The sequence below is a fragment of the Panthera tigris genome, chromosome E1, assembly GCF_018350195.1.
Source record: "Panthera tigris isolate Pti1 chromosome E1, P.tigris_Pti1_mat1.1, whole genome shotgun sequence".
In the NCBI taxonomy this organism is placed as follows: domain Eukaryota; kingdom Metazoa; phylum Chordata; class Mammalia; order Carnivora; family Felidae; genus Panthera; species Panthera tigris.
In genome coordinates this window covers 9,021,459-9,043,737 of record NC_056673.1, presented here as the reverse complement: position 1 = coordinate 9,043,737, position 22,279 = coordinate 9,021,459, and the positions used below count along the sequence as shown (strand labels likewise).

The 22,279-nt window shown below is 48.0% G+C and overlaps 1 protein-coding gene across 3 annotated transcripts in view; it reads left to right on the top strand.

Annotated features, from left to right (window-relative positions):
• The first annotated feature begins 562 nt into the window (after positions 1–562).
• The window catches only part of CDRT1 (CMT1A duplicated region transcript 1), a 33,347-nt gene continuing 11,630 nt past the window's right edge, over positions 563–22,279 (top strand). Inside the window, exons 1-11 of one of the 3 annotated variants that reach the window (XM_042967270.1) lie at positions 563–920; positions 1,202–1,280; positions 3,090–3,263; positions 3,791–3,988; positions 4,092–4,219; positions 4,994–5,116; positions 7,353–7,462; positions 8,632–8,832; positions 13,868–13,989; positions 18,858–19,006; positions 19,969–20,111. In XM_042967270.1, the coding sequence (XP_042823204.1) occupies positions 804–920; positions 1,202–1,280; positions 3,090–3,263; positions 3,791–3,988; positions 4,092–4,219; positions 4,994–5,116; positions 7,353–7,462; positions 8,632–8,832; positions 13,868–13,989; positions 18,858–19,006; positions 19,969–20,111 (1,544 nt within the window). In that variant the 5' untranslated portion in view covers positions 563–803. Of the gene's footprint in view, positions 1,281–3,089; positions 3,264–3,790; positions 3,989–4,091; positions 4,220–4,993; positions 5,117–7,352; positions 7,463–8,631; positions 8,833–13,867; positions 13,990–18,857; positions 19,007–19,968; positions 20,112–22,279 lie in introns of all 3 variants that reach the window. The other 2 variants (XM_007080747.3, XM_007080748.3) reach the window with 2 other exon arrangements.

Sequence of the window (22,279 nt, the reverse complement as noted above, 5' to 3'; positions counted from 1 at the left end):
AGTTCGATGCTGAGTTTAGGAAATGAAGGCAGGGATGCCTGGGTGGCTCAGTCGGTGGAGCATCTGACTCGATTTTGGCTCAGGTCATGATCCCAGGGTCGATCATGGATTCGAGCCTTGGATGGATTCGAGCCTTATGTCAGGCTCTGTGGTGAGTGTGGAGCATGCTTGAGATTCTCTCTCTCTCTCTCTCTCTCTCTCTCTCTCTGCCCCTCTCCCCACCCCCTCTCTAAAATTAAAAGAAAAGAAAAGAAAATGAATATAAACATATTCAGGATCATTGGGATAGCCAGCTTATAACCAAACAGCTGTAAATGTAAGTTTACATCCAATTTTACATCCACGAATATTTGTAAGTCGTTACTAATAATATCCATTGGAGCTCAACACCAGGCTCCACAGTATATATTTTCTCCTTTAAGAAGGACCCACATGTTACTTAAATTTGACCTACACGGATTCTTGTGGTTCTAGAAATGAGATGACCAGCTCTTTCAGAATATACAGCAACTGCCTCCACCTAAGCAGTGCCCGGTTTAGGAGATTTACGGTAAAGCCATGTTTCCTAGGAGGTCAGTACAAAAAGCCAGGCTTCTACCGGCAGTTTCCGGGAGACATAAGCTTTCCATCCGACGCAGCGTTTTACCTTTTTCTCCGGGAAATGTTTATACTAGAAAAGGCTCAACTGGGATATTCATCAGCTGCTTCCTGCTCCCGTGGTGTTTGGTGGGGCTGATAACGGACAAGGATAAAATGCGCTGGGCATCTCAGGATCATGGAAAACCTGGAACTGAGGCTCAGGAATGCCCCCCATTTTCGCTGTGAGAAGGGAAACAGCTCTGTCCCCGTGTGCCAGAAGTGTGAAACATGTGTCCTCACCTGGAAGATCTTCTCTACCAAACAGTGGTTCCGGAGGATCGGTGAGATACCCCAAAGGAGGTTTCTGGTCAGCATCCTGGGGCAGTTGGATAGCTTGTATTTGTTACACTATTTCCAGAACATCCTTCAGGCCACGCAGGGGAAGGATTTCACCTACAGCCGGTCCCGGATCAACCTCAGCAAGAAGGAGGGGAAAATCGGCAGGTCTTCCTTGAACCAGATGTTGGATAAAACCGTCGAAGAGAAGATGAGGGAGATTTTGTACTGGTTCGGGAACAGCACCCACTGGACGAAGGCAAATTACACGCTCTTGTTGTTCCAGATGTGTGACCCCAAGTTACTGCTCACTGCTGCCAATGTCATCAGAGTCCTGATCCTGAGAGAGCAGAGCAATGTCGCAGGTAAACAGGGCCACAGGTGGAGAGCAGAGGGCCCCCAAAGGTGAGGAAGCCAGACGTCAGGAGCCTGTAAAGGAACCAGACGTGTGGACAGGCCTAGGTAGACAAGCTTAAGGTTTTCCAGAACGCAGGACAGAGCTCCTTGTCCTGACATGCGGTCCTGTTTGCCAAAGGAGAAATTGCAGGATGTGACTTCCTTCTAGAAAAGCATGAAATGCAAATGCTTTTTATGGAAGTACAGAACTTTTTTTTTTTTATGTTTTATTTATTTTTGAGAGAGAGAGAGAGAGAGAGAGAGAGAGAGAGAGAGAACGTGCACAGGAGGGACAGAGAGAGGGAGACACAGGATCTGAAGCAGACTCCGGGCTCCGAGCTGGAGCCCGACGCGGGGCTCGAACTCACGGACCGTGAGATCATGACCTGAGCTGAAGTCAGACGCCCAACCGACTGACCACCCAGGCGCCCCAGGAAGTACAGAACTTTTGACTGTCCGGCATTTGGAAGGGATTTAGGCCCAGTTATGGCTGGCCCGTGCCTCTAATACTCATTGCTGGTGTGGCTCTGGTATTAGTGGGTTTGGGATTAGATGGGGTTTGGGAGGGATGTAAGGGGGAAGCTTCTGAATTGTTCTGCCCTTCAGTCTGCACTGCACAGAAACCAGGCCAGGAGGTCAAAATGTAGGGCTCGTTCCCATTCATTCCACCATATTGCTTGCGCCTGCATAAAATCCAACCTGAAATGGTGTCTGTTCAAGCCTGCAGGTAGCAAGAGGGTCAAATAAGGGTAGGGCAGGCGTTCTCAAACCTTACCTTGCATCTGAATCCCTGGGAAGAGTTCCAAAAGAGTTTCAAAGCTAGACGACCCAGGGGACAGTTAGATTCCCATACATGGCACTGGGTTTCTTCGGCGTGTTAGGGAAGTAACACTCAGGGAATCTGAGTGACACAGCCTAGGCGGCAAGTAAAGGGACTTGAAAACCAGGCCTCCCTGACTGAACATGTCCCATCTCGAGGTGCTCCTGCCAGGAGCCTGCAGACTCCAGAAGGCCTGGCTTGTACACACACACACACACACACACACACACACGCACGCACACGCACACACCCGTACACACATGTATGCACACGCGGGGCTCGAACCCGCGAAACCGTGAGATCACGACCTCAGCCGAAACCCAGATTCAGACGCTTAACCGACTGAGCCACCTAGGTGACCCAGAAATTAAATTTTCTTAAAAAATTTTTTTTTAATGTTTATTTATTTTTGAGAAAGAGACAGAGAGAGAGAGTGGGCAGGGGCAGAGAGAGAGGGAGACACAGAATCCAAAGCAGGCTCCAGGCTCTGAGCTGTCAGCACAGAGCCCGACATGGGGCTCGAACTCATGAACTGCAAGATCATGACTCGAGCCAAAGTTGGACGCTCAACCAGTTGAGCCACCCAGGCGCTCCCAGAAGTTAAATTTTCTAATTTGGCTCAAGGGCAGTTCTTGCTGAAGAAAATTAAGTAAGTGCTGCAGGAAAAAGTTGTCTGACTTCAAGCTTCTGCCCGCAGCTCTCTTACTCTCTCTCCTTTATGTGGGGCTCTGATGCATTGTGCATTGTGCGTTGTGGGTCGGCAAAATCCAGCAAGGAGCTTCCTGCAATATTTGGATAGCAACTCGGGGGCTCCCCCGGATAAAACTGGACATAACCGGCTTGGTCCATTTTGTGTGGATTGAAAAGAGGGCGGTAGAAAGAAAACTGTTTTCCTCCACCTCCTTTCCTCCACACACCCCATTAAGGGGCACCCTTGTCTTGGCCTTTTGGTTTTCAGGGCTCAGTCAGTCCGCCAGTGATGTGTTTGTCTTCCCCGGGAAAGACCACCACCAGTCTGAGACCTCGCAGGTCTGCCGGGCAGCCGGAACCAAGAACACATCCTTCCCTTTGTCCAGATCTCCAGGGAAAGAAGGGTTGCTTGAAAAAATGGGGGGCGGACCATCTGACACTGGTAAGTCAGCCCGTAGCAGGAAAGCCAATAGGTAGGAGACTGGGAAGTCCCCCGTTTATTTATTTTTGAGAAAGAGAGGGAGAGAGAGAGAGGGCAGGGGCAGAGAGAGAGGGAGACACAGAATCGGAAGCAGGCTCCAGGCTCTGAGCCGTCAGCACGGAGCCCGACGTGGGGCTCGAACCCACAAACCACGAGATCATGACCCGAGTCGAAGTCCAACTGAGCCACCCAGACGCCCCTCTTGGGGTAATTTAAAGGAAGTGCCAGACACGATGCCATTTCACCTGAATCGGGCAGGGTTTGATACACTATAGGCATCTTCTTGAACTAGGAAGGCTTGCAAAGCCCTTGTGTATTTGGTTTGGGAGGTCTTGTTTCCGTTATGGCAGAAGAAATGACAAAAATCCAGTAGTCTAAGGGTAGACCATGATGAGCTCTATCTCTGGGGAGAGGGTTTGGGGAGGGCTTCTCTTGGCCTGAATTAGAGACAACCCCACCCTGCACCGTTCTCTGGCTTTCCTCCAAAGGACAATGGAAGAGTTCTCTCCAGTGTATTTCTGAGATGAACCGGCTGTTTTCCAGAAAAGCAGGCAGGTCCAAGGCAGAGAGCGCCCCCTCCGATCTGTTGGTTGACTTGGATGTGGTCCGAGACCTGTCTTCTGGGGCCAGAAAATATCGAGACTTCATCCGTCACCTGCCCATCCACCTCTCCAAGTATATTCTAAGTATGCTGGGGCGAATTGGGGGATTTCTCAAGACACTCTTCATCATGGCTCTGATGGGAGGTTCCCAGGTCCGTCATCTTTTTTTTTTTTTTTTTTCCCCCAGGTATGCTGGATAAAAACAGCCTGAACAGGTGTGCCTTTGTGAGCCAGCACTGGGCTGCGCTGGCCCAACAGGTCAAGAAGGATCTTTCCATGCATACTTTCATTCAGAACCAGATCGCCTTCTTGCAGGTACTTCCTGGCCGCGAGGGGTTGATCCGGAAACCAGCCTCATTTCCACGTTGAGGTTGGCCTGACAGTGCACCTTTCCGATCTCTTCGGTGGACCCTTAGCTGGCCTCCCGCTCCCCGTTAGCTGCTTTGTAGGCTTTAGCCGTAACTTCCTGTTTGTCCAGACCCGTTGATCGCCACCCGCATTGTCTGTGCATCTAGCAGGGACGACATGTGTAGCAACCTCTCAGGAAGAGAGAGGCAGAGTCTTTCTGAAACGTCACAGAGCAGGGCATTTTGTTCCCCCCCCCAGAGATCTATCTGGTGGCATGTGCAATAAGAAAGCCATGAGTATGTTTCTGGAACAGTCTCATATGATGCCCAGATGTTTCAGAGACCAATAAGTATGTGTTTAGGTTAAAATGCAAGTCTTCCGGGTAGTATCCGTCTTCGGAATTTTTTATCTCTGTTTCCTGCCCGAAGCCTTACCCCAAATCGTGGACTCTTGGTAGCTTGAGTTTTTCCCAGCAGGGATCCATAGCAGAAGACGAGAAGAGTCAGGCATTGGGAGGCAGGCCATACCTCTGGGAAGCTGAGACCCGCTCGCCATTTCTTGCCGGTCTGGCTCTGGGTGTTTGGTATTCAGGATCCACTTTAAGCCAATCCGCTCATGCTACCGGCCTCACTGGCCAGGCCTCCGCCAGAGTTTACCCATCTTTCAGATCTTGCCAAGCACCCCTCTTGGAGAGGAAGGACCAAGAATAGTAGCCATTTCCCGTTATTTTTTTCCCCTCAGGGGTCCTACACAGGGGGAATCGAACCTAATTACGCCAACAAGCTTCTTATCCCGGTTCCTAAGATGACAGATGATGGGAAACGCATGCGTGCGAAAAATCAGAAATGGAAACTGAGAATGAAGGTGGGTTGCGGTGGCATCTGGGGTCCAGACTCGGCCCTCCTGTGAGGGGTACAGGAAATGGGACCATACAGGATCTATAGCACGTGGATATAGGATATGGGAGGTGACATTCCCTAAGGGAGACCCGAGTTGTGTGCTGTGTGTCCTTCAGCAAGCGACTTCCTCTCCTTCAGCCTTAAATTCCTCAGCTGTTAAATGTGCGGATGGATTTGCTTGTCCTCTCAGGGTTCTTCGTTTACTTCCAACCCCACGGCCAGACCATAGCTTCTCATAAGGAAACCGCGTAGTATGAATTTCAAAAGAAGTTAGAAATCTGAATTATCACGGGACAGCTCTTGTTTTTCTTAAAGGCGTGGGCCAAAGAAGACACATTTGTGGACTTAATTTGACCCGCATTTTTTTTTTTTTGAAATCTTTGAGTTGGCCCATTCACTCATTTCATACTTTTTTTTTTTTTTAACATTTATTTATGTTTTGAGAGACATAGAGAGACAGAGCACAAGTTGGGGAGGGGCAGAGACAGAAGGAGACACACAATCGGAAGCAGGCTCCGGGCTCCAAGCTGTCAGCACAGAGCCCGACATGGGGCTCAAACTCACGAACCGTGAGATCATGACCTGAGCCAAGATGGACGCTTAACCGACTGAGCCACCCAGGCGCCCCTGTTTTAGGAATGTTATAATTTAAGAAAAGAGAGAGAAACAGGTAAAGCACTGTGGTCAACAGAAGAAAGCATGTGAAGTAGCAAGACAAGGCAGCGAAGCGTCTCCTAGGGAAAGGTAGAGGGGAGTGCCTCCGAGGGATGGTGATTGCCATGGGTACTGAGCTTGAACGGGGTGCCAAGAATGGTGTGCCCAGGGCTTTGTACACGTCGTTCACTTGATCTTCACGGTAGATCGAGTGGATATCATTGCTCCCAACTTATGGATGTGGAAACGAAGGCTATGATGCTAGAAAAGTCACCTAAGTTCTCATAGCTGGTCGGTGGTAGAGCTGGGATTTGAACTGGGTCTTTTTCCTCCAATGACTCCACCATGCAGCTTCTAGGCTCTGAAAACTTAGTTGATGAACGAGAGCCAAGGAATTCCAGCCCAGGTCATGAGACGTCAAGGACGTCTTGATTAGTTCAAGGCAGGATATCAGAGCTGCTTGGACACTGGAAGGGAGGCAGGTTGACAGATTCTGGGGAGAGACTTCTAGGTGGACGTCGTTATTTGGTTAAAGGTCAAGAGGGAGATTGAGCTGGGAAAAGCGGGCATCCCAAGGAAGAGTCTACAGGTATGGGGAAGAAGGCTAAGTAGGAAGAGAGATGTTCCCAGGGGGGACTCCCAGATGCGAACATGATGTTGCGGTCTTTTTTGCTTTCATGATAAACTCACCCTGTTTTTTGGGTTTCCTGCTGGCATGGTTGTCATTTCCTTCTAGAAATGGCTGGAAAGAGGAGTGAGAGTCCAGTTGAGTCATCTGTGCCAGAACTTAGCATGTCTGGCATGCCACAGTGGTCCAGAAAGTGCTTGTTGGAGGGAGGGAGGCACAGAGAAGAAGGAAGGAAGGAAGGAAGGAAGGAGGGAGGGAGGGAGGGGAGGAAGGAACTATTAGAAAGGGAAGGGAAATACCCTTGTTGAGACCTGATACAATTGATTTCCTCTCTCTGAGGCTCAGATGTATCTCATCTGTAAAATGACGAGAATGCTTTGTGGGGCAAATGATGTACTTTACGAGGCAGCTGTAAGGAGAAATGAAGGTTGCATATACGTGCAGACTTTGGGGCACAAATGCACGGAGAGCGTAGCTGTGATTTTGCCTACGCCTTGAGTTCCCATGAGGACGCTCTGTAGAGTCAGGTATACGTAATATAAACATGAAGCCCGGACCTCTGCAAAACAGTCGAAGGGCACCTGTGACTCGATTTTGTGAACGTACCCTCCGTGAGCTCATTTTTGGAAAAGTTGAGCTGTCGGCGATATCGAGAGTTCACGGAAGGAACCAGAACACACAGAAGATACGAAGTGATGCAGGATGAGTCAGGACCCTTGACGCACCATTTTCTAACTCGTGGATGACTGTAGTGCCTGCTCATTGGCCTCTCCCTACCAGCACGTAGTGGCAGCCACAGCCCCAAGAGGCACAGTCCTTGGGCCCTTATGTCCTGGCCAGGGAAGACCTCAGGGGGTGCATATTTGGGGCCCTGGGTAAAGTTGCCACTGTGCTTTGACTCCAAGTGTTCCCTTGTTAGAATGACTACAACCTGTGGACCGCATACCAGAACCAGGAAACTCAGCAGGTCCAGATGGAGGAGAGAAATGTCTTCTGTGGGACTTATAATATCCGCATTCTCTCTGACACGTAGGTACTGGGGTCAGAATCCGGGTCTTCAGGGACCCTTGAATTAGCCGCCTTAGGATTCCCATGACCCGGTTCACTTGGAAAAGGCAATCCTTCCTGACCTCAAGCTCCAGCTCCCAACTAAAATGAGATCCCCTTCGGAAACCAGGTGCTGGAGTTTTGGACCATTCTCGGCAGTGGGTGGAGGGCACTTTCCCATTATAATTTTGGGTACACCAGTCAACCATCGTTTGCACAAGTCATGTGCGTGAAATTACCGTGGTTTTTTTTTTGTTGTTGTTGTTGTTTTATTCTAGTTTTAGAAGGAAGGTGTGCTTATTGGGAAAAAGAAACCCACCAAATGCCAGCAAATGTATCGAGAAAAGCCAACACCTCCTACAATCTTGTCATCTAGAGATAACCACCATTAATATTCATGTCTAGTCTAGAATTTTGTTCTTGCGTGTACTATACCTACGAGTTTTAAATAAAAATGGGGTTTTTAATGATTGGCTCTCTGCCATACTTTAGGCCTAGGACTTTGCTCTTTTTTCGTAAGGTTTCATAAAGGCCATCTCTCTCTATTTTCTTTCTGGCTGTGAATCTGACTAAGAAATTACATCCTGACCGGTCAGTAGGGCGAAGACCAAGAAGATAGGGGAAAGGCAAAGTTGAGTTTTTAGGGATCGCGTGGTGATAAGTGTGCCCCTTAGAAGAGATGATGGCTGATTGAGCTCTAGGTATAACAAGTAGAATGAGGACAAAAATATCACGAGTTCTCATCTTCAGGCATGACCACCTCCCTTTTGCTGAAATAATCCCACTTCACTCCGTGGGCCTGGAGTAATTATAGTGAGTGTCCCCTTTCACGATAAAATGTCTCAATTCAGACAATACATGGTTGGGTCACCTTGCTCATGTTTTATCCATTGGCTGGTAATCTTACGATTGGAAAATTAATTTTTTTTATATTAAAAATTTTTTTTTTTAATTTTGCCTGAAAGGACTTTTTGGTATGGTATAAGGTAGGGGTCCCTTGTGCTACACCCCTTGTTGGAAGGCCCTGAACTTTCCATTATACCGTTGTTGTAGGTGACAGCCGTCGTACTAAGTGAGTTGCTGGAGGGGACACTAACTTTTCTTGCATGGATCATCCTTTCCACCCCCACCCCACCCCTCCGGCAACTCAGGTGGGACCGAAACAGAATCATTCACTATTCCGGGGGACATTTGGTAGCCGTGTCATCCAATCGGAAGATCCAGCTTCTAGATGTCATACAAGTAAAGGAGGTACCCATCGTGTTCCAAGGCCACGCCGGGAGTGTCCGCGCCCTCTTCTTGTGTGAGAAGAAGAACTTTCTACTGAGCGGAAGTTATGACCTGAGTATTAGGTGAGTGGTCCAAGGGCGTTGTGGTGCCCACCCCACCCAACGCCTGAAGTCAGCTTGTGGAGGAAGCAGGCGTGCCTTTTCCTTCTTGTGTTTAGCGAAAAGGTACCCTAAATGATACCGACTTCTCGAATAACCCGAAACATTTTTTCTTTTTTTTGGCAAGGTAAAAACCAATTAATTTGTATATCGTTTAAACTTTAACAAGATGAGATAGATTTATAACAATGATCAGATCTATTTTCTTTTTGAGAAAATGTTCATTTATTTATTTTGAGAGGGAGAGGAGGGGGGGGAGAGAGAGAATTCGAAGCAGGCTCTGCAGTTTCAGTGTGCAGCCTGATGCGGGGCAAGATTCCCCCAAACCATGAGATCACGACCTGAGCCGAAATCAAGAGTCGGATGCCTGACTGACTGAGCCACCCAGGTGCCCAGACATCCTTAACTTTAAGGTAGTCGACTTTGCAGATTTGACTCGTTTAATAAGAAATCCCTCCCTGTGATCTTTGTGTCTTCAATCCACTTGAACCTCATTTTTGTTATCATATGAGGTAGAAATCCAATTCCATTTCTTCCCCCCTTTCCTCTTTGCATTTATATCTAATTACTTAAGTACCATTTATGGGAAAAAACTCCTCTTTCTCCCATTGGTCTGTCCTGCTGCTTTGTCATAAGATAAGTGTCCATAGATTTCAATTTCTTGGCTCTTTATTCTGCTTCTTTTGCCTGTGTGGCTATTGTTGGTCAAAACCACACTATCTTAGTTACTTTGGTCTTTAAAGTCTTTTTTTTTTTTTTAATTTTTAACGTTTTATTTATTTGTGAGAGACAGAGAGAGACAGAATGAGTGTGGGGGAGGAGCAGAGAGAGAGGGAGACACAGAATCCGAAGCAGGCTCCAGGCTCTGAGCTGTCAGCACAGAGCCTGATGTGGGGCTTGAACCCACGAACCGAAAGATCATGACCTGAGCCGAAGTCGGATGCTTAACCGACTGAGCCACCCAGGCACCCTAAGGTCTTTAAAGTCTTTATACCTGGTACAGCAGGCAGCCCCCCCACCCCGCCCCATATTGTTCTTCATGTGTTCTGTCTTTTCTTGGATTTTGCACTCTGTTGGGGGGAGAGGGGGAGCAGGTTTCTTTTCATTCTTTTTTGGGCCTCAAGTGCAAAGGATTGAGTTGACTATAATTCTCTGTTCACGTCATATTATTATTATTATTTTATATGTTTATTTATTTTTGAGAGAGAGAGAGCATGAACCGGGGAGGGACACAGAGAGGGGGTCAGAGGATCTGAAGTGGGCTCTACCCTGATAGGGTGACAGCAGCGAGCCTGATGTGGGGCTCGAACTCATGAACCGTGAGATTGTGACTTGAGCCAAAGTCGGACGCTCAACCGACTGAGCCACCCGGGTGCCCCTGTTCATGTCGTATTGTTATTATTGGTCTGTACAAGGCTCCATTCCTGTTTTATTCATCTATTTATTAATTCTATTTTCTCTATTCTTCACTCCCGTTTCCTTCCCCATGGGCTACCTTCTCATCTTTGTCAGTGTGGATCTTTTTATTTATGTGAGTCCTTTGAAAATGTGTATTGGGGCGCCTGGGTGGCTCAGTCGGTTAAGAGTCCAACTTCGGCTCCGGTCATGATCTCGCGGTTCGTGGGTTCGAGCCCCTCGTCGGGCTCTGTGCTGACAGCTCAGAGCCTGGAGGCTGCTTCTGATTCTGTGTCTCCTTTTCTCTCTGCCCCTTCCCCGCTCATGCTCTGTCTCTCTCTGTCTCTCAAAATGAATAAACATTAAAAAAAAAAAAAGAAAATGTATATGGATATATTTTGTACACATGTTTATAATTTTCATCCACGGTTTCTTTGATTTATCTATCTATCTATCTATCTATCTATCTGTCATCCATGGTATTATTTTAAGCTTATCTTGGCTTTTCACTTTTGTACCCCATCCTATGTTCCAAAGATTTATCCATTACTGTCTAGTTAGTTTTGTAGTACTCCAATATACATTTCACCTACTTGCTTCCCCAGTGATGGAAACTAGCTGGCCTCCAAATAAAGCTGCATGGAACATCTTTGTCCCCTCGTGGACATTGTGAGATTTCTTAGGTATATATATGCCCAGCAATGGACTTGCTGAGATATAGGGTAGGTGCTACCTAATTTGACCAAGTACTAGACTGAATTCAGAGTGGCTTTATGGGTCTACATTCTCCCTAGGAGGGATCCTGTAACTGTATTTCCCTACCAACATTCGGCATCAGCCAGCTTTCAAATTTTTGCCAGATGGGTATGTGTAAAATCATTTCCATTTGCATGACTTTGGCTACTAATAAGTTTGCCTCTTTTATAAATTGCCTGATTATATCTTTTGTCCATTTTTCTATTGGGGCTCCTCTAATTTGCTTCTTGATTTGCAGTTCTGTGTGTTTTCTTCTAACTTTTAAAAAAATATTTATTTATTTTTGAGAGAGAGAGAGAGATAGAGAGAGAGAGAGACAGAGCATGAGCGGGGGAGGGCAGAGAGAGAGGGAGACACAGAATCCGAAGCAGGCTCCAGGCTCCGAGCTGTCAGCACAGAGCCCGATGCGGGGCTCGAACTCACAAACCGTGAGATCATGACCTGAGCCGAAGTCGGACGCTCAACCGACTGAGCCACCCAGGCGCCCCTGTGTTTTCTTCTATATATTAGTCCCTTGTCAGTTTAAAAATTGCAAATGCCATCTTCCATTTCTTCATCAACCCATTAACTTTGCTTATAGTGTTCTTTGTTGAATGAAAATTCTAATATTGCTGTAAGACGACGTATCAGTTTATCCATTGTTTTGACTTGGGTCGGTGAGTCTGTCTAGTCCTAGGTCACAAAGACGTTTTAAAATATTTTGTCCTATTAACTTTATTTTTTAAATTTATTTTCCAAAGTTTGTTTATTTATTTTAAGTAATCTCTACACTCAAGGTAGGGCTTGACCTCATGACCCTGAGATCAAGAGTCGTATGTTCTTTCGACTGAGCCAGCGAGGCGCCCCTTGTCCCATTAACTTTATAGTTTGACTTTTTGCATTCAGTTCTTTGAACTATTTGCAGCCCAACTTTGTATGTGATGTGGGGTAAGGTTTCATTATATTTATTTATTTTGAAAGAAAGTGAGCAGTTTCCCCCACAGTGGTTATTTAGTCAGGAACCTGCCATTTTCTCCACTGACCTGTGTGGGGTAATCTTCATCATATGGTGATTTCCCCACATATAGATGAGAATGTCTCTGTGAGCTCTCTCTTGTAGACTCTTGGTTTGTTTTTCTGTTCTTGCATCAAAAACATCTTCCAAAAAAGACAATTCCTATAGAGTAGTTTTAGGTTCATAGCAAAGTTTGAGAGCAAAGTACTGAGATTTCCCATTACCTTGTGCTCCCCACATGCACAGCCTCCCCGGCCAGAGCGGGACATTTGTTACAACTGGCGAACCTCCATTGACACATCATAAGTCACCCCAAATCGGTAGTTTACTTTAAGGTTCACTCTTGGTGGTGTACATTTTATGAATTTGGGCAAATGCGTGAAGACATGTATCCATCATCATGGTATCATATAGAATTATTTCCATTGCCCTGAAAATTCTTGGGGCTCTGCCTAGTCATTCTTCTCCTTTCCCCCCACACCTGTGACAGATGGGTAAGGCCACAGGACCTTTGGGAGTATTATATATTTTTTGTTGTTGTTGTTTTTATTTATTTTTGAGACAGGGAGAGACAGAGCATGAATAGGGGAGGGTCAGAGAGAGGGAGACACAGAATCTGAAACAGGCTCCAGGTTCCGAGCTGTCAGCACAGAGCCCGACGCGGGGCTCGAACTCATGGACCGCGAGATCATGACCTGGGCCCAAGTCGGCCGCTTAACCGACTGAGCCACCCAGGCGCCCCCCCTTTGGGAGTATTAGAAGAAAAAGCTTAGCACATTCGAAGGAAAACAAAAGAAACACTTATTAATCGTTTATTATGTACCAAGTCTCATAAGAACTCTATGAGGCAACTACCATTATTAACCTCAATTTGCAGATGAGGAAGCTGAGATACAGGGTGGTTCATTAGCTCCTCTAAGATCATACAGCTAGTAAGTAGGTGATGGACTGGATTGGACTTCAGGCAGCCTCACTCCAGAATCTACTACCTTAACATTACATTTTTGCCCTGTCATAAAAGCAATCTGGGTGAAATGTGAGTCTGTATCAGCGACAGTTGAGAGACCTCAGGCAAATTTGCTTATTAAAGAACAGTGTGACTCATACCTCTGTTCCCGTAGATCTCTAAGATATGCTTTAGAAGTACCCATAAGATGTTTTGGATCCAAATGGCTGAAGTAGATTGTTCTGTTGTTCCTGTTTGAAGACCACCTCCGCTGTTGAGTGGGTGCCATGGGTTTTAAGCCTGGTGGCCATTCCAGAAACCTCTTCCAACGTAATACCAACCAACATTTATTACGCATTTCCTACCCGTTGATCGCTGTTCCAATGTTACACGAATCAATGCAGGATTTCTCAACTTGCGGCTGGAAAGTACCTTCTGTGGAGGCTGTCCCGTGCACCGGAGGACATTTAGCCGTACCCTTGGACCATAGCACCGGATACATTAGCAGCTCTCTCCCTACTTGTGACAGCCGAAAATGTCTCCAGACATTGTCAGATATCCTCTAGGGGTGGAAATCACGCCTGGGTGACCATCATCCAATTTGTATATTTAATTCTTTACCAAAAACCCTAAGAGGGAACTATCATTATTATCATTGCCATTTCACCAATGAGGAAATGACACTTACACGGAAATTAGGTAACTTTCCCAAAGTTACACCTAACGGGTGCTGCCCGCCGAAAATCAAATCCAGGCCTCTGACTCTGAGCTTAACCCTGAAACTTTGCCGCCTTCCAGCAAACTGTTGATCTAAGGGAACTTGTGTGCCACATGACCCCTTGGGCCCTCAGAAAAATCTCAAAATCATTTCTTGTTTTTTTTTTTTGTTTTTGGCCTGATTCCTGCAGATACTGGGATCTGAAAAGCGGGGCTTGTATACGAATCTTCAATGGCCACCAGGGGACAGTCACTTGCATGGATTTATATATGAACAAACTTGTCTCCGGAGCAAGAGATTGCCAGGTGAAAGGTGAGAAAGAAATGCCTTAAACTTTCTAAGAAGCTTCCCCAAATCCATGGGTTGTCAAAATACTTGTTTAGCTCATTTCTGTAGGAAGAGATTCTTTTACTCATCCATCCATCCATCCGTTGATCCATTTACTTCACAACTATTAGCAGAATACCTACAATATGCTAGATGCTGTGCTAAGTGCTAAAAAAAATGAATATGACCCTGTTCAATATGGCTTTTTATTTCCTCAAGAGGCTCATAATCTCATAATGGAGACAGATACGTAAATATACAATGGGGGATATCATAAAGATGTGAATAGTAACTGCCACCATTTATTGAGTACCAAGTTCGTGGCTGACGTCGGTGCTTTACCTGTATTATCGTATTCAACCCTCACAAGAAGCCTGTGGCATGGATGCAGATGAGGAATCCAAAACTCGGAGGAAAAAAAACAGCTTGCCCCAGATCAGAGCCGCTGAGCGGTGGGGTGGGGATTTGAACCCAGGGCTGTCTGACTCTAGATCACGCGCTCCTAACCAACACGCGGAGTTCTTTTTTTTTTAAATTTTTTTTTCAACGTTTTTTATTTATTTTTGGGACAGAGAGAGACAGAGCATGAACGGGGGAGGGGCAGAGAGAGAGGGAGACACAGAATCGGAAGCAGGCTCCAGGCTCCGAGCCGTCAGCCCAGAGCCTGACGCGGGGCTCGAACGCACGGACCGCGAGATCGTGACCTGGCTGAAGTCGGACGCTCAACACGTGGAGTTCTAAGGGACCACAGAAATAAGAGGGAGGGAAAGCACCACAGACAGGGTGCTGTTCGAGTGTGGTCTTGATGACGCGTCGTTCTACAAGCGGTGGAAGAATGAATGCCATTCTAAGCAGAAGGGACAGCATAGGCAAATTTGCAGAAGGTTGAAGAAAATGGTGTATTGGGGGAATTTCCCCTTGCTGGGTACGGCTGCAGTAGAGCGTGTGGTGTCGGACAGAAGGCTGGTTACTTTGTTTGGGGCTAGATTATCAAGGGTCTTCTGCATCCGGGTAGGAAGTTGACCTTCATCCTATAGAATGCAGGAGGCTATAAATGCACTCTGAGCTGTGGACTGACATGATCAGATGTGTTTCTGAGAAAGATGACTCTAGTCATAGTATGGGAGAAGGTTGGAGGGAAGGGACTGTGTGGAGATGGGGACAAGTGAAGACAGTACCCAGTCTGGAGAACTGCGGTGGTATCTTCAGAATAGCCAAGAACAGGGGGCGCCTGGGTGGCTCGGTCGGTTGAGCATCCGACTTCGGCTCAGGTCACGATCTCACCGTCCATGAGTTCGAGCCCCGCGTCGGGCTCTGTGCTGACTGCTCAGAGCCCGGAGCCTGTTTCAGATTCTGTGTCTCCCTCTCTGTGACCCTCCCCCATTCACGCTCTGTCTCTCTCTGTCTCAAAAATAAATAAATGTTAAAAAAAAAAAAATTAAAAAAAGAATAGCCAAGAACAGGCAAGTGTGAAGAAAGTCAGGTGGCTATGAGTTTACATGAGGTGACAGGAGGGCAGATAATGAGGCCGGACTTTTAAACTCAGGTCACTGGGTATTTGGAAGTGCCATTAACGGCAATAAGGACCACAGGGGAAGAATAGGGTAGGGTGAGGAACGAAGGGGGAGATGCTGGCTTCAGTTTTGGACCTCTTGAGTGTGGTAGGCAGAATGATGGCCAACCGAACACGTTCACCTCCTAATCCCCGGAAACTGTGACCGTGTCACCTTGCACGGCAAAAGGGACTTTGCAGATGTGATTAAGCTGAGGACCCGAAAAGGGAGAGACGGCCCTGGGTTATCAGATGGGTAATCACATGGGTCCTTAAAAACAGAAACTGTCTTGTCCGTGATCAAAAGGAGATGTGACAATGAGGAGTGCTCAGAAACATGCGACGTTGCTGGCTCTGAAGATGGAGAAAGGGGGTCATGAGCCAAGGGACATGGGTGGCCCTGGGAAGGTGGAACAGGCAAGGATACGGATCCCTCCAGCCCCAGAATCTCCATAAGGGAACACAGCTCTGCGGACACCTTGATTTTAGCCTTGTGAGGTCACATCAGGCTTCCGTCAGATAGTACATTTGCGTTGCGTTCAGCCACTAACCTTGTGGGAATTTGTTACAGCAGCAACAGAAAGCTAATACACTGGGTACGGGAGTCCCAAGGACACCCAGGTGAGGACTGCAGGAGGCAGATGCAGGTGTGAGTTGCCCCGTGAGTTGACTGCACCATAGGTCTGGGGCTCCAAGCTGCATTGGTTTGGTGGTTATCAATTGGAATGAACGGTGGAGGCTCCCGGCGTGGAGATTTCCCCTGCAAAGCACGAGGCAAGAACGAAAAGCGAAGGGAGGCGAGGGACCCAGGAAGTCACAGCGTGTTAGGTGGGGGCAAAAGGGGCAGGAAAGCGAAAGCAGAGTGATGTTCCGTATGCCGGCACTCAGACCGGCTTAAGAAACTTTACTCCCCACCTCCTTGCCCTCCTTGACCTGACCGGAAGTTCTCGTTGCCACGACTGCGTTGAGGAGTAGAGCGGACGGCATGAAAGGAGGAGAGTTTGGAGGTGGAAGGGCAGACAAGGCCTCCAAATTTGACAGAGTCTCGTGGGGCCCCCGGCAGGGCTGCAACTAGGACAAGGGGAGCTAGGCTCTCACCGTGGGTGTAAAACTTAAGGGGGCACCCCAAACTCCTGGTAATCAAAGATCCCACATTTTCACACAATATCTAAAAGGCCAAAATTAATTCACGAAATACATGATGGAAAAAAAATATCCCAAGATCTCTCTCTTCCCCCTAATCCTAGTCCCAGCCTCCTGGCCTACCTGTTCCCCCTGGGTTTCCCCCAGTGAATCTTTTCTCAACAATTCCCAATGAATCTTTTAATTCATCCTTCAACTTTCTCCACCCCCCCCCACTTTTTTTTTAAGATTTTATTTTAATTTTATTTTAATTTTTTTTAACGTTTTTATTTATTTTTGAGACAGAGAGAGACAGAGCATGAACGGGGGAGGGGCAGAGAGAGAGGGAGACACAGAATCGGAAGCAGGCTCCGGGCTCTGAGCCATCAGCCCAGAGCCCGACGTGGGGCTCGAACTCACGGACCGGGAGATCGTGACCTGAGCCGAAGTCGGACGCTTAACCGACTGAGCCACCCAGGCGCCCCAAGATTTTATTTTTAAGCAATCTCTACCCCTGACGTGGGGCTCGAACTCACAACCCCGAGGTCAAGAGTCACACCCTGTATTGACTGAGCCAGCCGGGAGCCCATCAACTTTGTGCTTTCTAATTGGATAAGAGGCCAACGTATATGGAAAAAACAAGTGAAGAAAAGCGTACTTACAGAAGTTAGGGTTGATCTAGCGTATGGTTACGAGCATGGGTTCTGGGGCCAGACTCTAAGGGTCCGAATCCCAGCTCTATCTGCTTGCCATCTGCGTGATCTTGAGCAGGTTACTGAACCCCTCTATGCCTCAGTTTCCTCATCTGTGTAGTGGGGAATAAAGACAGTAGCTGTCTCGCGAAGACGAGTTAATATACACCAAGCACTTCCAATGGGGCCTGGCTCGTTGTTAGTGCTCAATGGAGGTATCGGCTGCGGTCATTACTTGGTCTTAGGTTGCGGTCATTACTTGGTCTTAGGTTGTACACTCTGTTGCCTGAGAGGTACTTTGGGGCTGATGGGGCCAACTTTAACGGTCTCATTCCCGAATCTGTGGTGCCTGCTTTCAGTTTCTTCCTTTAAGGTCTATTCTCCCACCTGCTCATCTATTTTCACACCTTCCCAACACTCGCAGGATGGTGGGTGGTAGAAACATGGAGCCTGCCCCCAGCTGTGGCCGTCTCTCAAGTAGTAAAATCCAGAAGTCAGATTCAGAAATCGGTTTTTTAAAAGGAATAAACAAACATTAAAATGCTTTCAATGTTGATTTATTTTTGAGGGGTGGGGGAGGGGCAGAGAGAAAGAGAGAGAGAGAGAGAGAGACAGAATCTGAAGCAGGCTCCAGGCTCTGAGATGTCAGCGCAGAGCCCGACGCGGGGCTCGAACTCACGAGCTGTGAGATCGTGACCTCAGCCGAAGTCGGGTGCCTAACCGACGGAGCCCCCCAGGCACCCCCAGAAATATGGTTAAATGTAAATAAGGATAGACAACTTGCTTTTCCTTTGGACATAGAAGGGGTGAGTCAGGAGAATAGTATCTGGAAGGAATAATGCCATGAAACACGTGCCGTGATTTTCCTGAAATCCACTCAATAGCAAGTATTTTTCAGGCTCAAGAAGGAGGCTTATTAGTGAAATAAGTCCTACAGAGAAAGACAGATACCATATGTTTTCACGCTTATGTGGATCCTGAGAAACTTAACCGAAGCCCATGGGGGAGGGGAAGGGGAACAAAAAGTTAACAGGGGGGGAAGGAGGCAGACCATGAGAGACTCTTAAAAACTGAGAATAAACGGAGGGTTGATCGGGAGTGGGGGGGGGCGATGGGCACTGAGGAGGGCACCTGTCGGGATGGGCACGGGGGGTGGTATGGAAACCAATGTGACAATAAATTTCATATTAAAACCAACAAATAAATAAATAAAAAAAAGAAGGAGGCTTATTAGAGATGGGCTGTCTAGCGCTTGGACCCCAAGGCTGAGTTGTAGGGTTAGAGCCAAGGTCTCTGCGTTGCTGGCTCTCTCAGGGACCCACGGTCAGGGAGTTCTGTGCTGCGGGCTCATGGAGCTGTTGGTGAGCCTGTAGGGGTGCTGGGCCAGGCGGAGGCCTTCTAGGGTCTCCCTTGATGGGCGGGGCTTCTGTGCCGGGCTGTAGAACTCCACCATAACCTGCCTTCGTGCCCCTCCCCACCCCTTTCAGAGTGGGATGTCGAGACAGGGAAGTGCCTGAAGACGCTTAAACACAAAGACCCCATCTGGGCCGCCAGGATCAATGACAGCTACATCGTGAGCAGCTGTGAGCGGGGGATAATCAAAGTGTGGCACACCGTCACGGCCCAGCTGGTAAAGGTGAGAGAGCAGTGGGCTGGCGGGGGCGGGGAGGGGGGAGGGGGGACCGATGGTCATGGACGGGAGGAGACTCACGGCTCTTCAGACCATCCTAAAGGTACCGTGTTAGAGTCACCCAAAGGGTGGTCCTGAAGAATTTTAGGGGAAACTCCCCTCCCACTACCCCCCACCCCCACCCCAAAAGAGGGCCATTCTGAGACTGTGGAGGGTCAGGGATCATGTGACTTACGTTGTCACGCAAGTGGTGGTAGCAGGCTACGTTCTGACTCCGTATGATATACGGGCTCAGGGTCTTTTAACAGTGGCTTTTCCTTTTCCAGAACATTCTACCCTGACTCTTGCATGGGGTAAGGAAATGAACAGAGTCACAGTAGTTTTTCTCCTTACTCTCTGGTGAAAAGAGAACAGTGGCTGCTCTTGAAAGCGACTGAATGCTCACACACACCCAAAGTGTTGCTAGAGTTGAAACCTCCTGGCTCTAGCGGGCGGTGGTGAGATACATTTGTGCCGGGAACACAGGAGCACAGCGAGAAGCTGCTGGGCCGGCTGGTGCATTTTCTTCCCACCAGTATTGTTGTCACCATGGTCTAACCAGCAGTTGCAGGCACGGGGAGGCCCCAAGTGTCCTGCGGTCCTGGCAGGGACCTGGGGTTGGAACACACCTGACCCTTCACCTTGTGGCAGAAGACGATGGTGAATTCTGGCCCTCTCTCGGACTCCAGGAGGATGAGGCCTGCCCCAGCCACAGAGCCCTCAGGAGCAAGGCTCTCCTTAATCATTCCTTCACTGGGGAGAGAGCTCTGGAGAGAGGGAGGCATGGACACCACTGGCTTTTTCAGAACAAAAGCAAAGAATGGCGGAGTGTGTTGGGATTCATCCAGAGAAGCCTCCAGCTTTGGGCCTTGGAGGACTCACAGTCCGAGTTGCAGATGGGCTGGAAACAGAGGCATCTTCTCTTGCAGACTCTCATTGGCCACGAGGGAGCCGTGAAGTGTCTGTGCTTTGACCCGTGGCATCTCGTCTCAGGAGGTGCAGATGGCCTGGTCATGGCCTGGAGCATGGTGGCAAAGTACGAGCGGTGCCTCATGGCCTTCAAGCATCCGAAGTAGGTGCCAGGAAAGCCCTGGTTGATGGATGTGGGACTCTCTCCTTTTCCCTCACAGCCTAGATTTTGTAACAACGGTACTAGATGTGGGTCAGGCTCATGACACATGTGACACATTTATATCCGTTATCAGACGACATTAGGTGCGTTCCGGGTGGTATGGCCACACGCTTACATCTGTTTATGAATATTGGCAGAGCCATCCCAAATAATGCCAATGCCAGTAAACTGAAAATTCTTGGAGTTGGTCTTTACCCCAGGCCTCTACTTAAAATCATCCAAGTGCCAAAGATTTAAAAATAACCAAGGGGTTAAAGAAGGAGCTTTCTTACAAGTCTGCCGGCTACATTCTATTCCAGGACGGCAAACGTCTCATTTTACAATTCCAATCCCAGTTTAGTGGTGGCTGCTTGGAGCCAGTGGAGAAGTAGTCTGAGGTCACATTTGAGCTTGTTTGCAGAGGATCTTGTGGTCAGTTAATGGTTCTGCCACGGCCACGGGTTTTTGTAGGCTGTGTGACGTCACTCTTGTACCGCGTGAACAACGCTTCTTCCCCTGCGTGCGTTATCAAAAACTCTAGGGAAACAAGATGCTACCCTAGTTGACTAAAAGAGTGAATGGATCTTCTAGGGGACCTATCACCGAGAGTTATTTAGTAAAATATGGCCCTAGATTTCCTCGTGTCTTCGTAGGAGCCTCTTGAGCCGGCACGCTGGCCTTGTGGGAGGTGGGAGGGGATTTGAGTTACATGTGTGTGTTTACTCTTTGTGGTGTGTGACCGCGTTATTGGGGAGTGGGTGCTGCGAAGGGCTTCTGTTCAGTGATTTATCCGGGGTTATCAGTAAGCCTCTTAGCATGTTGTCTGGATTATCAAAACGTACGAAAGGAAAGAGTCAGGCTTTAGGATGTCGCCTGAAAGTTGTAATTATATGTTTTTATTTTATTTATTTATTAAATGTTTATTTATTTAGTTTGAGAGAGAGCGCGCGAGCACAAGAAGGGGAGGGGCAGGGAGAGAGAGGGAGACACAGAATCCGAAGCAGGCTCCAGGCTCTGAGCTGTCAGCACAGAGCCCAACGTGGGGCTCGAACCCACGGACCGTGAGATCATGACCTGAGCCCAAGTCAGAAGCTTAACCGACTAAGCCACCCAAATGCCTCTTATTTTCACTTTTAGATGGGGCGACCAGTTGATCGACTGATCTATCCATCACAGGAGCCACATTGACCTCTTTGCTGTCCTTTGAACGTGCTAAGCATGCTGTAGCTTTCAAGGTCTTTGTTGTTTCTGTTTTGCTAGTGGTTGGGGCCTTGAAATGTCTTAATCTGACCAGGGCTAAGGCCGAATGGTATGGGGTGAATGTCATTCTGTTAACACATTATATCAATAATCATACTCCAAAACCTGAGCTGACACTCACCTTTTCATCAGATATTTATTGAGGACCTTCTACGAGCTGGGCCTTGTGTTAGGTGCTGGGCATGCAGAGATGAGTAAGAGACAGGTTGTGAGAATTTAACAGTGTACCTGAAGTTTGTGTATGTGTGTGCGAGGGGAGGGGAGACGATGGAGATAGAGGGTGGTTTTGTGGAGAAGGTAGCACATGAGCAAGGCCACAGACGGACCTGGATGGATACAGATGGCAGGGATCCAAGGGCTTGTTTGACACATAAGATCTAACAAATTGGTGGCATCAGATTCAACTTAAAGAAAAATTTTAAGTTTATTTATTTTGAGCGAGAGCGCACGAGCTTGAGCAGGGGAGGGGTAAAGAGAGGGGGAGAGGAATAATCCCAAGCAGGCTTCGAGTTGTTGGCACGGAGCCGGGTGCGGGGCTTGGACCCGCGAACCACGAGATCAGGACCTGAACCAAAGTCGGATGCTTAACCGATTGAGCCACCCAGGCGCTCCCGAATTCAACTTTTTAGTATCGTTAACAGGAATGGGGTAATTACATTTTGTAGCTGAATACTCCACACGTCTGGAGGCCCGCTTGGCTGCAGCCGTTGTGGGAAGGTTTTGTGGGAAGCATCTACATCACCTGGCCCTCTCTCTTCTGCTGGTCACCACCAAAGGGAGCTCACACATTTCGTCCCTGGGTAAAACTTTCCTTCGGGACGTTTCACTGGAAGAATGAAAGCCGCTCATTTAAGATCCCAAAGGAACTG